The sequence below is a fragment of the Pezoporus wallicus genome, unplaced genomic scaffold (assembly GCF_028554395.1).
Source record: "Pezoporus wallicus isolate ANWC-B61680 ecotype Strahan unplaced genomic scaffold, APGP_CSIRO_Pwel_v1 contig_9449, whole genome shotgun sequence".
Classification (NCBI taxonomy): domain Eukaryota; kingdom Metazoa; phylum Chordata; class Aves; order Psittaciformes; family Psittacidae; genus Pezoporus; species Pezoporus wallicus.
The window spans coordinates 225,714-239,990 of NW_026641531.1; the positions used below are offsets into that span (position 1 = coordinate 225,714).

At 42.4% G+C, this 14,277-nt stretch overlaps 1 protein-coding gene across 2 annotated transcripts; it reads right to left on the minus strand.

The window, feature by feature from the left end:
• Positions 1-1,888: 1,888 nt before the first annotated feature.
• RCN2 (reticulocalbin 2) lies at positions 1,889-13,905 on the minus strand. Of its 2 annotated transcripts, none has more exons than XM_057424147.1 (7): positions 13,681-13,905; positions 13,461-13,566; positions 10,641-10,837; positions 8,280-8,393; positions 7,586-7,682; positions 5,011-5,153; positions 1,889-2,694 (listed from the first exon to the last, which is right to left on the minus strand). In XM_057424147.1, the coding sequence occupies exons 1-7, from the start codon at positions 13,792-13,794 to the stop codon at positions 2,542-2,544; spliced, it is 924 nt and encodes a 307-aa protein (XP_057280130.1). In that variant the 5' UTR covers positions 13,795-13,905; the 3' UTR covers positions 1,889-2,541. The 2 variants fall into 2 exon arrangements, with proteins under 2 accessions (XP_057280130.1, XP_057280132.1); XM_057424149.1 differs by having other exon boundaries at positions 8,280-8,381; positions 13,681-13,903.
• Positions 13,906-14,277: the final 372 nt, after the last annotated feature.

Genomic DNA, 14,277 nt, shown 5'->3' on the forward strand with positions numbered 1-14,277 from the left:
TGCAGCATCGCCAACTACAAGCTGCCCTTTCCTCTGCCTTGAAAAAGTGGAGCTTGCTAGAAGTGACAAGAAAAACATCTCAGGTGAACACTGATCTCAACGCTGGTTTTAAGTTAGCAGTTGTTCTTGTTGTAACGTGCATATTACATGTATATATGTAAATACACCTTCTCTATGCAAAGGGTAGTGCCCCATGTGAAGTGCTCTGTGCCATTCTCACAAGAAGAAAAGGCCCATTAAAGGGTAATTCCACAACAGATTGGTACTTAAAGCACAATCCTTTGTGCTGCATAAATGCTGCTCACACTGATGGGTACCAAGGTCTCTGAATGGAGGCGTAAGGCAATACTTGATCATAGAGAACGTTATTTTAGCAGCCCCACTGATCTCTCACGGCAAAAAGGAAGAAGTTGAAAAAACAATCCACAAGGAATTCACTATAAATATAGAAACAGGTGAAAATACAGCCAGCAACAGACCTTTCTTTTGATAGTAAGGACAGTGGGAAACCAAGCCTGAGCGGTGTTAAACCTCAGGCACAAGCACTTACCCGGCTCGAGTGGGATTCAGCTGATGGCTATTTCTGGCATTTCAGGTTTGCAAAAACCCACAAATGCTACAAATGCTTTTCCCAGTTTTTCTATTCCTGTTTCTCGCTATTGAGGTAGGAGGATGGAGCAAAATATTTCAGTCTGTGTTTTCTCAAAGAGGTGGAGGATTACAGTGCGAAGTGGGACTAACCAGTGAGTTTGTCTGAACTGTGTGAACTAATCACAGAACCACAGATCTCAAGGTCCTTTCCAACCCAAACCATTCTGACTCTGAGCTCTGGACCATACACATGCTGTGCTGCTCCGTATTTTACTTGTCCTGCTGTACCTCTTCTCCTTCTTGGTTTACACACATCACCGCTCTCCAGTGAATGACCTGGAGTCGAGTCCAAGCCCAGGGCAGTAGCACCTACCCAAAGGCTTCATTTCCTTATTTTAATTACCTTACTTAAGATCAGATCCCACTATCACTATGGCAATAGTTGTGATACAATAAAATATTCCCAGGAATTGCAATAAACAAATCTGAGTAGGAAAAGAAACCCCAACTGCTAAAACTGAAAAAGCCTCTTAAATTTCTATCACTGTGATATCTAAAAGAATACAGCAAAAGCCTATGGAGTTTTGTTTTGAGTCAAAACTGCCAGCCTTGTAACGGTGAGACTTCAACGCCTACGTCAAAAGGGATTTCCTGCTTGTTCCGAGAATAATGAAGAGCTGGTATACTGGGAAAAAAGCAAGGCAGAACTAGTTACTTTTACTCACTAAAAAGCGAGTTGGGAGGAAGGATAACATTAGTCAAGAGGAACGCTGCAGGAGCATTACAGGAATTAGTTATCTAGGAATTAAAACTGCCTAATGTGCCCCGTGCAAGCTGTGCTGTGAGGCTCAGTCTGTGTTTAGAACACTCAGCTCATTGCTGTCACCACCTAGGAGATAAAAAGCAAATCTCTGTTCTTTCCTAAATTGAAGCTGTCGTGCCATTAACCTTTCAGACTCTTTCAGTAATCACGTAATGGGACAGTACTCACTTTTATGAATGGTAATTGTGGAGCTTTCAACTGATAGGGTACTGCTAGAAATACGCCATGCCTTGATGCTTTCAAGTGCCATATATCGCAAATTAAAACAAAGGCAATTGCTTTTGAAAACTTGTCCAGAAAATGCTAAATGCACGCGTTGCTTGTTCCGAATCTTCTTTAGCAGCTGGAGGAGATGACGTGTCTCTGGTTTATAGAAGCTCAGAATGTTGCCACTGTATACTACAGACGTTGTTCACGTTTTAGGAGTTGCTTTGGGTGACCCACAGGAAGTAATAAATGGACAAACCACAGACAGACAGAATATTTGAAGTTTTAATCCAACAAACAAAGAGGATTTTAACACTGTAAAATACCATTGTATTGCTAAGGCTGTAAATTGTACATCAAAACCAATTAATGTCTATAGATGTAAAAATAGCAAGTTTTATGATACAATAAAACACAGTATAGAAACCATTGAAAATTAAGTAGAAACCTCTTAAAACAATTGAGGCATTAATCTAAGTGTTTCTCCAAAGGTATTAAGTAAAACACAGTTAATACTGACTCTAAAGATCCCCCCATCTTCCCCACTCCCCGCCCCAACTAAATTGGTTAGAAATCATAGTAGTCACTCAGTTACTGGTTTGCATTCTCTCAGAATCATTTAGAGTCTCCATTTCTCTCCAGTACAGTAGAACAACTCTTCACAACACAGGACTACCCCGAAGTAACTTATTTCCCAGTGCTGTATAATTCTGCAAGTAAGTATTTCAGATGGATGCTGAAGGCTAGAACAGGCCCAAGGAAGTCTGCAGGAGGGCAATTAAATTGTGAATGCAAATTATTTACACAAACATTAGTGTACTGTAATTACAGCATCAAGCTTGCAACAGAGCTGATGGGTGCTTTTAACAAAAGCTCCAAATGAAAGAAAGGGAAGAAAAACAGATTACAAAATAAATACCCTAAAGTTCTTCGTGGTAGAAACGTTCATCATGAAGCTGCCTGCCATAATCCGTTGCTTCGCTGTTAAGAAACAAATCCTGGTTCTTGAGGATTTCTGCTTCAGAAAGCTTTTTATCATCATTCAAATCCATTTCTTCAATAAGGTGAAGAGCCTTTAAAATAAATGGAATACCATGTGCACAGTTAATAGAGGTGAGCACTTACAAATAATGCTTCTGGAATGGCTTTGTCCAAGTCCTGCCGCACCACCATTACTAGTACCAAGCTAGACATGGGTTCGCATGCAGAACAGAGCCTTTCTTTCCTCCATTTGTTTCCCTTTGCCTCTTTGATTTGAGGTTAAGCTGTTGGCACACTTACTTTCAGCTCTGGAGGTGTCTGCTTTGCTGAGCCATCTTTTCCTTCCTGAACCCATGGAGCCCCACTTTCCCATCACATGTGCACACAAGAGATCTGCAGCTGGATATTCCCTATTTATCATTTGCAAAAAAAGTGCCCCACAGCTATAATTCATGATGGAAATTTAACAGGGAAGTAGTTGATGGTGATCTTCAACCGTGGACAAGCTAAGCCAACTACGCACAGGGACTCCAGCTTTGGGTAGCAAAAAAAGGGGGGAGTTTAGCAGTCAAAAAAACCCCAATTCCAGAATAATTTACTTGTAGCTTACTGACAAGCATTACATAGCTCAAAGCTAACAAGCCAGGACAGCAGCTTTTGCGCCTATTATTTCTGAGAAATAGAGGAGTCCTAGCATTACATGGGATTAATTGTATTTGCCAGACATTTATGAATATGAGGATTTAGAGAATCCTTCCGTTCCTACATTTTCTGATTGGTTTGGCTCAATGGAAGTGCTTAGTGACTTTTTTAAAACATTAAATATTACTTACATTTAAGCTGACTACATGGCCAAAAAGCACTGAGGAAAATAACAGGGACTAACGTCAGCCAAGCAGATTCTAAAAGCACTCTGCATGGTGAAAGCTAAAAGATTATTAAGACAAACATCTTGGTAAACACATATCCACTCCTGCAAATGGAATGTACAATCATTTTTCTATTTTTATGTTATTTAGCTACCAGGTTTCTCAAATCATTCTGAAATGCCAAAATGGCACTGCAATATTCAGCTTATGATTTAAATCAGTGCTGCCTTCTCTTTGTGATAGGTGACTTCACTCAGCCCTTACATTAACTGAAGAGAGAGGGAAAAAGGCACATTATAGAAACAAATAAAACGATGACTTCTTGCAGAACCAGGCTATTCCTACAGCACAGCCTTGCTGTAAGCTGGCATCTGAATGAATAGGGAAGAACTGATGAAAAGCCCCCCAAAATAACCAAGCAAACTAACACAGGCACGACCAGACTCGACACCGGACAGAATTCATGTCGGTTCTAACAGTATTGTTTCTGTGACATCAGAACCAAGCAGCCTCAAGAGTGAGATGTTAAAAAAAGCAAAGGCTTAAGATCCACATTAACAAAACCACCACCAGAGCACTCTAACAGCTTAACCTCCTCCAAAGTCAGGCACGGGAGAGCCTGCGCCGCTGGCTCACCACACAGCTTTTTCTGTCACCAAGAGCAGAGGCAGGAAGAGCTGGGACCTCAACAATGACATGCTCCAACACAGCACATGGGCTGTGCTGTGTGACATCAAGTGTCTCCTGCCTCTAGCAGGCATGGGAAGACCGACTGTTCCTGCCATTCTATCACCAAAATCCTCCAGTGCAAAGGAGAGAGATTCAAATTCAGCTTAAAAGTTATTAGGGGAAAGGCAGAAATCCTCTCCACTGCAGTTGGTGACTGTAAAGTCTGCTCATTCAAATAGATTGTTCTGGAACACTCAGCGCTTCTACTGCCTGCTATGACAAAATAAAGACAGCTAAAATGAGAATCCACTTCAACCTATTATGGCATTCTACCCCTGATTAAACCATTTTAATCTTCCTCATCAAAGTTTGCATCACAGCATCTTGAATCACAGAATACTTCCATTTTCTTGTACTTATGAAACACAAGGTTTTAGTTCTACAAATTACGGTGATTTATCCAGTTAGAAGAATCACAATCAATTTTTGTTCTCAAAATGATGCTGTCAGTAGGCAACAGCCGCTTTTAGTTGTGTATCTCATTAGATTTACCTACAATTACAACAGAATAACAGACTAAAATACCATACCCTTAAGTCAAACCAGATAAGCTATTTAAACAGGTAGAAAAGTACTTTGTTAATTTACACACATGTAATTAATAGGAACTTCAGATTTGCCTAAAGCAGGTAAAGGACCTGCATTCTTTGCCAGACTGAAAGAAGGTTAAAAATATAGACAAAGATGTGCCTAAGCGTTCTTCTTCAACTACTAAGACATAATGAATCCAAATGCATCTATCATTTTGTGGTGATACATTCATCATTCTATCGCATTAATTAAAATCTAAACAGCAGTTAAAACACATACCTCCTCTTGGGCAATACCCTGATTATTGGGTACTATCCAAGACAACAGCTCTTGAGGGTCGAGTTTTCCATCATTATCCTTGTCGTAGTCATTCACAAACCGATCCTTCTCCACAAGTATCCATTCTGGATCTTCCCTTGCAGCTAGTAAGACACATTTGTCAAGTTCAAAGCCGGTCCTTACCTCAAAGCAGATGTTTTCACTTTTTCTCATATTCAGTTTTCTCAAATTCAGTTAATCTCATAAAACACAAAAGTGATTTCGGGGAATAAAGCCAAGCCTTACCGACCAGTCCCGAGAGATTAAATAAATGCAGCTGTCTACAGATGAAAAAATTCCTTGTGTACAATAGAACAGAATGTAAAGCTAAGGCAATATTAACATTGTAAATTTACAATTGAACTGAGAGGATATTAAAGTCAAGGTTTACCATAAACTGAACTGTTTATCTTAATATCTCCACATTTACCCAGATTGATAATGGAGAAAGCATACTTTATATTGAGTGTGCTGCCAGGGAGATGGTTTCCTACTTATTGTGACAGCTGACACATCAGTAGGAAGAAGTTCAAGTGGATGACAGAGCTATCTTATATATGCAGTATTTACCCTGAGTTAAGATTACTCTCTCCCATGAGCATGCAGCAATTGTGTTGCAGATGCCATGTTGAGAGTATCACACAGCAGCAATGTGAGCAGTACCACAGGCCGCAGACATTGGTCATCTGGGCTCATAACAGATGGAGGAAAGTAGGAAAAAGCTTTAAATCAACAAGTGTCCCAGGAAGCTGGTGGGCAGTGTTTGGCAGGATTTTGTGGCATTATGAAATTCTAAGGCCATATGAAGTTTTTAATAACATTCTACTGCCTGTTCCCCTGCTTTAACATCAAGGGAAGTCCATCTGTGACAGGTAACAGAGGAGGGAAAGCTCTTGATTAGCTCAGGCTCAAGCCTGAGGCTTTCAGATTAGCTTACTGGCTCATTTTTGTTTGTTTTCTAAAATACCTGGAATGTACCCAAAGCAATTTCATTCACTGTTCATTATTCGTAGACTTGGTTCATACTTACCCTATGCACTGGTATTGCATCCTGCACCTCACCAGCAATCTTAAACTTGTCTCTAACTCCTTGAGAAATTTATAAGCAATTCATCAATCTGATAACCATTGCAGACAAGCAAGAACAGGAATTAAGACTACCTAAACCTTATAAAAGTCCAAAGTAGTTGGCATCACAAGCAGGTAAATAACAGTTCAACTATAATTAGGTTTCTGTTATAAAAGCACAAGAAGAGTGAAGTCTCTCTCCTTCCTTTCTAACATCTAGTTTTGCAAGTAGATTATCCCTTAATGTCACAATTCACCACACGCTGTTGCCCAAAGCCACAAGACAGTTATGAAACCAGACCCATCATGTAGTTTGTTAAGTCATTTTAAAGTGCACTGCAGGAACACTGTCTGCAGGAGAGATGGCTGTTTGGAGAAGAGTTCAAGTAGTTTCTACAGTTATAGCCGATTCTGAACTCTTGCTAAAATGTGTTAATGACAAAGCTGTCACCTTCTCTCTTACTGCAAGGGCCCTAGCAACGATTTCACTCCTTCCCAACAACTTGAAACGCTTTTTTCAAGTCTGAGCAGGAAAAAGGATAAAAGATCTCTGTACTTGCATCACACATCTATTGTTTTTTACTGGCTCTGGCAAATAAAGACAGTTACAAAAGGTGAAATTCCAGGGTTCACTGGAGTGAATAAAAACTGCCTATTCCCCCTGTTTCTCCATATCCTCATGTGGCTTAAACATTTTCCCCAATTAGGATGTTAGTCCACCCCTAGGAACTAGCACTCCATAGGACCAAGCAGACTTTCCACATGCCTAAAGCTACTGGTCTTTTTGGAACTGGAGGAGTTATTTGCCCTATCTTGTAGCAAATCAAATACGGCATAGAAAATAATATATCTATTAGCAATATAGGTAAAGGACTGATTAACACCAGATAAGTGTCCTTTTTCTTGCTAAAGAAGGAATAGATCAAGTTTAAGGAAGGGCAAGAGTGAGGGAAACAAGTGAAAGCAGACGGGCTTTTGGTATCTGGTCCAGTGACTGGGCTCTTTACACTTCCCCTCCACCTCTCTTAAAACATAGCTTCAGTCCTCCTAAAGCAGGGCTCACAGCTGCCTTCTTAAGCTGATAAAGACCAGGGAAGTTTAACCTTTCATTCCTGCTGGCTGGTTTCAGTTCAGTTACCAAAACCATGCCTTACTTCAGCTGCGTACCTAGTGCTGAGGAATGGGCTTTCAGTTACACGAAGTAACTTGCAAGGAAAAGAGTGGAATGGGCTATATGCAAACTACTGCTCAGCACATACAGGGCAGAGTGAAATAATGAGCCACTGTGCCCAGTATCAGGAAACGGAATTATTCTAAAAGACAGGATAATGTTACTCAGAATCTGTAGGTGGAGACATAAAGAGCTGAAAATAAAGGTGCATGCAATTTATCCCATTCCAAAACCTTCTGTTAGCTCCTTCTTTCCTGCCCGCCCCCTACCCCCCTCCCCACCCCCCCTTTTCCTTACTTGGGTCTCTTCTGTAATCACCAAGGAATTCTTCCAGGCTAACAAATCCATCACCATCTTTATCATGTTCTTCTAAAGCCTCCTGAATGACAAAGTCCTTTTGCATACACAGGAAAAGCAAAATAATCAATTTGTGAAAAAGAAGCAACTTGTAATCAAGAGAAACAGCAATAAATGACTTCAGAGCAGAGAGGTGTTCTTTAAAGGAATGACTCCCTCATGGCAAATCTGCTTCTCTGTTTTCCACAGACTAGTCCAGTAAGTGGTTCCTGTGCATCAAGGCAGATGTGTTCTTAAGAGTTTGGGCTGCCAGGTTTTATGGAAACCAGATCTGGAAGGTGTCCACAGAGCTGGAATCCTGCGGCATAATTCAGAACTACACAAACAGCTGAGAAACATGGATTTGTGCAAAGCTGTGTCCTCTCATTCCACCTTTCATGTGATGTATTCACTAATTTGCAGTTTTCCTTTGCAAAGAAATCTTTCCTGTGAATCTCCCTAGCTTAAACTGAACTCTGAACTAGGCATGAAACTGAAGGCACCACACATTAGCTGAGTGTTGATTTGGTCTGTAAAAGCCATACACGTAACTGCTCAAAAACACACTTCCTGGAGTATTGGGACTGAGCACATGCACTAAAGAGATGTTGCATCTAAAGATGCAGGCTGATAAAGATACTCCCCTGCATCTTACCGTCATATACTCCACTTCTTCAGGATGTTCAAAAGCAACAAATTCATCCACATTTAGATCAGGAACATTGTCTCTATTAGCCTTCTCAAAACGCTTTTTCTCCTTTAAATGAAGCTTAGAAAATAGATTTAGTTAGAGTACTTAATGAAAAGGAAAAACAACATCATAATAGCCGGCTGTGAGCTCATTAGAATATTAATTGTTTCACATCATCTACTCGTGTTCTACTGATGCTGTATTTTCACTAAAAAGAGCTCATCCAGAGCAACAAGAAGAGCATTATTAACTGAAGTAGTTTTATTCTAAGAACTGCATAAAAACTTCCTTTATTCCAATTTAAGGAGACATTTAAAACACACTCTCAGTCAGGACTTCGAAAACACAAAAGGGAGATAATGAAAAGACCAACCCTTGTCTTTATATCTGCTTCCTCTTCTAAAAGTCACCAATTCCCAAACTGGACTAGTGGAGTACAATGATTACCATTAATGGTAGCCACTGCAAATTCCAGAATTTACATTTTAAAGGACACTTAACCTTCTGGATCTATATCTCATGGGCTGTCTGTAGTTCTAAGAAGGTCCTGAAATACCATATATGTAAAATGTCTTTTCTGAAGCCATTTTAAGTGCTGAAGCATCAGACTGCTTCCTTTAACACAAGACTCTTGTCATTACATCTCAAAGTATTTCAAAGCAAAATCACTTCTCTAACCTGTTCTAATTACAGGTATCAGCACACTCTTCAAAACTAAATAATATCCACAAACAACCATCTGAAATTGTACTTCCTAGTTTATACCTTGTTTAATAGACACTTCTCTCAAAATCAGGCTAACCTGAGTAATACAGAGCATAAGATGTAAGGAATAAAGTATAACTGTAACACCTGAACTATTCTACAAAAGAACTAAATGTACTCCTCAACAAAAGCTGTCCTTAGCTGGGGTTTATAAAGGAAGGCAATTCAGACAGACTGACCACAGGAACTACTGAACTGCAGCGTAAACTTTAGCTATTGAGGGAAAAAGTGTGGTTTTCAGTGGGCTTTTCTGAGCAGTGATGGACAAGGCTGCCACCTTCTGGTAAATTTATATGTCTACTTGATGCCAATGCTAAATCAATACCGTGCTCTGTAACCTTTACGTTTTGCTTACAGCAGGATCTTTCCAACTGTAAGGAAAAGGCTGAAGGTGGCTGACACACGATGCTTGTACAAATCTGCCAGTTTTGGTCTTTACAATATATGTTGAAGAAATCAGCAAGCACGAAAACCTAGAAAGCAGTCACAGTGTAAGAGTAGGAGCTCTAGCTCAGCACAGACATCATTGCAGCATCTCAAACATGGGATCAATATTTTGACTGCTAGTTCCACCTGAAGTCTTGTTTTATTTATAAGCTATGTAATTATTCAGTGAAGTGACCTCCAAAGCTTTACAGTTTGTTTCCTCCCTGTCCATTGTACATTTTAGTTTCACTTCTGCCAACATCCTGTATTATCTCCTATACTAAAAACAAAGTAATCTTTACAGGGAAAAAACAAACAAGTAAACAAAACCAAACCCCTAACAAACCAACAACTCTAAAACCAAACCAAAATTCAGGCCAGAATAGCCTAAAACTCACTTATTCCCTTTCTGGGAAATATTTAGGTATGCCTATAAATGTGTAACTTGAAAGGAAACAAGTTTTGCTATGTGGTGATTCTTGGTGAACCTTTCCTCCCTGCCTCTCTGTTTCCACTCTTAAGCATCTGCTCTCACAAATGAGATTAATCCATATACATCCAGTTTTATTGATCGGTTTGGAGTCAATGTCCGAATATCGATGTCTGAATTGCTATTGCTTTCTCTGTGGGTCTCTAACGGACAGAAAGCGTTGAAGCAGACAACACTGATACCCTACACTGGGTGCTTGAGAAATACCTGGAAAAGGGGGTAGAACAGTGCAATAAAGGGGGTTAAGGAATACAAGGGTTCATTTACCTCCAACACCAGTGGTACTGGCTCCTGCTGAAGGCAGGACACAGGTTAGGCTACAGACCCAGCCTACCAGGTTGCCATCTTGCTTTAAGAAGATGGCTGGAGGCTGTGCTCTGTGATAAGACTGTCAATAGACTTACACTCCATTCAGCTAGCAAAATATACTCCAGAGGTACGATTTCATTCTATCTTCATTTTGTTGGTAGCAGCTTTAATACTCCATTACTCTCCTTTAATTACTCCCCTATCTCAGATGGATGAAAGTGTTAAAACAATGTGCCAGCTGCCACGGTTTCTCTACCCATCTTGTTCCATCACCATAAACAAACATCGCTGCCTTTTACCAGCAGCTTATAGAAACTGATGCTGAAACATTTTACCTGTCGAAATGATTCTTCCTCCTGATCCTCCAGGACAGAGTTCTCATCAAAATCAATTTCACGATCATACATTTGCATATTATACTCCTTCCAAGACAGTAATCCATCACCATCTTTGTCATAGTCATTGAAGTGTTGCTTGGCTTCTTGTGTAACATAATGTTTAAAAGACTGCTGTATCCAGGAGCTCAGCTCATCTGTGAAAATCATTAAAAAATACTAAAATGTAAAAAATCAGGATCATCTGCACTATAAAAACTGCAAAAGACACCACAGGTCTGCTCAGTCTGGAACAGACTCTGCAAATCAGATGTCAGCATATAGGGAAGAGGTTATTTAAAGCAAAACAATCTGTTTATGCTATGGCTTTCTTTTCCAAGTTAACTGAATGAGAGAATAGATCACAGCTTCAGTTTTACTTTAGTAGTACTATTTCCCCATTGATACCCTTAGGCTAGAGTTACACGGTGGCTTTAATACAGCCTTTATAGGTGCTGCCAGGAAAAGCGTGATACACCTGGGGAATGGCAGGAAAAAATGATTACAGGTAGTGTTCATAGAGCTGCAAAGCAGAGTGCATCACTGAAAACTTCTTAGTTCTCAGCTGAGAAAGTGCCCCTGTTGAGCTCACTGGGACCTGGACAAGGGAAGCAGCAGCCTGCCCCTTTTGGTGACTGCTGACAAAAATGTCAGCTTGCAGTGATGCTGTGGCCATGCCTTTCAAATCCAAAGCCAATCAACACTGTCACTCCTTTCAGCTTTTAATTATTCTTTTGTCTTCAGGGCTTTATGGAAATGATGCTGAATATGGTTTAAACACACAGCTCTAAACATAACTTGGTACCCCAAGAAATCATTGTTCCCATCAGTCTTGGGTTTCCTCTGAAAACTCCACCAACTGCCATAAAACTAGATTCACTGCTGTGGCCTTCGTTACCCAAAATAAAATATTGACAGATATTTTCCCTTAAGGCAAAATCAGGCCTTATGTATTTTGGCAATGCTTTTAAGCTACTTATTTTCATAGAAATGTGGTGAAAATAAAGCTTGATATACAGATGAATTCACAAAACACATTAAAGTTGCTTCCTTTAAAGAAGATGGGGAGAACATTGTCCCTCATGTACCTGGAAGGGGTAGACAACTTCCTCTGCATTGCAAGGTTGCATTAGCAATTAGCAATTGCTGCATTAGCATACAGCTAACTCAACTCAACTGCTATCCTGCTCTGAAGAGCCCTGATGACTACTAGAGTACCCCCCCCCAATTCTACTTAAGAAAAATCTTATAGCAGTTTTTAGATACCAAAATCTCTTATTGTCCTTCTTGACAGAAGCGTGAAAGTTTCCATACAACTTTACCAGGTTTATTTAAATGTCTTTGAAAAGCAGCAAGAGATTTTTAAAAATACACTCTGCATACTGAATTTCTATTAGCAAAGGAACCAGTTTTGTAACAGAATCTGTGAATTGATTGAGCGTGCAGAGGCGTGCATGCCAGGGCCTGTGCTGAAGCTTGTGCACAAAACCAGCACTGCCTCACAAGAACCTGCAACACGGCTTAAAGATGGACAACATCTAATTTAGAGCATGGTTTTATTCCCAGCATTTAAGGCAAGAGGCACAGCCATCCGAACATGTCATGTCCAGTGCCATTAACCCGAAACACCACTAATGAGAAATTCTCAAGGCATGTTTTACAATACACTGAGAAACAAATGAGCCGAAAAAGCTTCAATACTATAAACTCCTTAGTGTAAAAATGCATTTCACTGCAAGTTTTCTTTTGGGAAGTGAGGGGAAGGCAAGCTTCCATTGGACTGAGAACAAGATGAGCATGGAGGATGGGTGGAATTCCTACACTTTAAATAGACCTCTTCCCTTACAGCCTTCCCATTGTGAACTGCCTGTTGCTTGTTACAGGGATAAGCTAGCCCACTGAAGTTACGTACTGCCTCACCTCTACCCAGTCAGAGGCTGCAACACTGAAGTAAGAGTGCCGTTGATCAGTTTCAGCATATGAAGTGAAAGACATCAAGAGATGTAGCTGATCTTGTCTTTAAAACCGTATTTTATCCTCTCACCTAGAAAGCTTCCTGCATGTTTAATATCATGTTCATGAAAGATCACTGTTCCAGCGTTTGAACAAGGATTCTACTTGTTCTGTGTGTGTGCACTTGAGAGACTCTGGATTTTTGTCAAAGTCACAGCAAAACACCAAAAATCCATTTTCATAGTGAGTTTTTAAATAAAAAGTGTCAGAACGATGTACTGAAAGGAAGGGCCAGAGTTACTGTGCAGTTCAGGGGTCTGACTGATAAAAACCTGTCTGGGAAGAGACACTTGACACTACACTGTGATGGAACGAATATACGATCCCTCAGTGTCACCAGGTACTGAAACGCATGTACAAATTTCAAACACAGAAATCCACGCGATTCAAAGTGGCTTCAGATGCGCAAGGAGCAGGTACGAGCACAAAGCTGGCACTTTTAACTTGGTATTGCTCTCTGAGCCACACTAACCCAGTCCTGTGTGCTCTCCTGGGCTGCTTTCACCGCCTACGAGAGCAGTGCGAGGGACTGAGGCATCCTCTGTGCATGTATCTGTGCCTACATCCTCTGCCGGTGTTCCCACCGCACTGAGCTGGAGGGCTGTTGGGTGTTTCACGGGGGTTCCCCACAGCACAGCTGTCACCGGCTGTGTCACGGGCACACCGTGTCTTTTCCTCCTGAGGGCACCGGGCCAGACACGGAGCGCGGACAAAGCCCGGCCCCGGCCCGGTTCAACCCCGCCATGTGCCGCCCGGGGCCGCCGTTACCCTTGCTGAGGAGGCCGTCCCCATCCGAGTCGATCTTCTTCACAATGGCCCTCAGCCGCCGCTGCTGCTCTTCCGGGCTGAGCCGCGCGTACTCGTCCGCCTCGTCCTGCGGCAGAGGAACCGCGCGTCACCGCGGGCCCTGCCCGCCCCAAGGCCCGCCCCAAGGCCTCCTGCGCCCGCTCCCGCCGCCCGCCCGCCCTCCCGCGGGCCGGGCCCCCACCTGTCCGCCGAGCAGCGCCTCCCGGTCGTAGTCGGCGCGGTGCTGTTCGTGCGCCGCGGCCAGGGCCGGAGCCAGGCCCAGCGCCAGCACCAGCACCACCGGCCGCAGCCGCATCTCGCTCGCCGAGCAGGGGACCCGCGGCGAGGGGCGGGGAGAGGGGCCGCGGAGGGCGGGCCCCGGGTGCCGCCTGAGCGACACGGAGCGGGAACGTGCCGCTCGGTGAGGAGCGGGGGGTCGTGCGCCCCTCGGTCCCAGCCTGGCGTGCTCTGTACCTCAGCGGGAGGTACCAGCCCCTGCCGGCGCGTACGGATCACTTCCCTGCTTCAGGGCCTCCGTGCAGCCTGGCAGCCCCGAGTGACTGTCACCAGGACTTCAGGCAAGCACCGAGGAACCCGGCACGAGGGAGGATGCGCAGGAACGAGCGGTGTAAAAGCTTTATGCCGAAAAGGAACACACGTTTCTCTTGCTTGTGGCCCCAACTCGCAAATACCGCTTACAAGGGAGAGCTGAAGGGAAGCACTGCTTTGTGAGAGGGTGGATCAATGCAAACGTTCGTAAGTGTTCAGCGCACATAACAGAGAAGAAAGCAGTAAAACA

What these genes read in the sequence shown, in the direction of transcription:
- RCN2 (XM_057424147.1), bottom strand. Translation starts at nt 13,794, where the DNA reads ATGCGGCTGCGGCCGGTGGTGCTGGTGCTGGCGCTGGGCCTGGCTCCG. An exon ending in AGGCGCTGCTCGGCGGACAG is followed by an intron (nt 13,567 to 13,680) that starts GTGGGGGCCCGG and finishes CCTCTGCCGCAG; the next exon opens with GACGAGGCGGACGAGTACGC. An exon ending in GGACGGCCTCCTCAGCAAGG is followed by an intron (nt 10,838 to 13,460) that starts GTAACGGCGGCC and finishes TGATTTTCACAG; the next exon opens with ATGAGCTGAGCTCCTGGATA.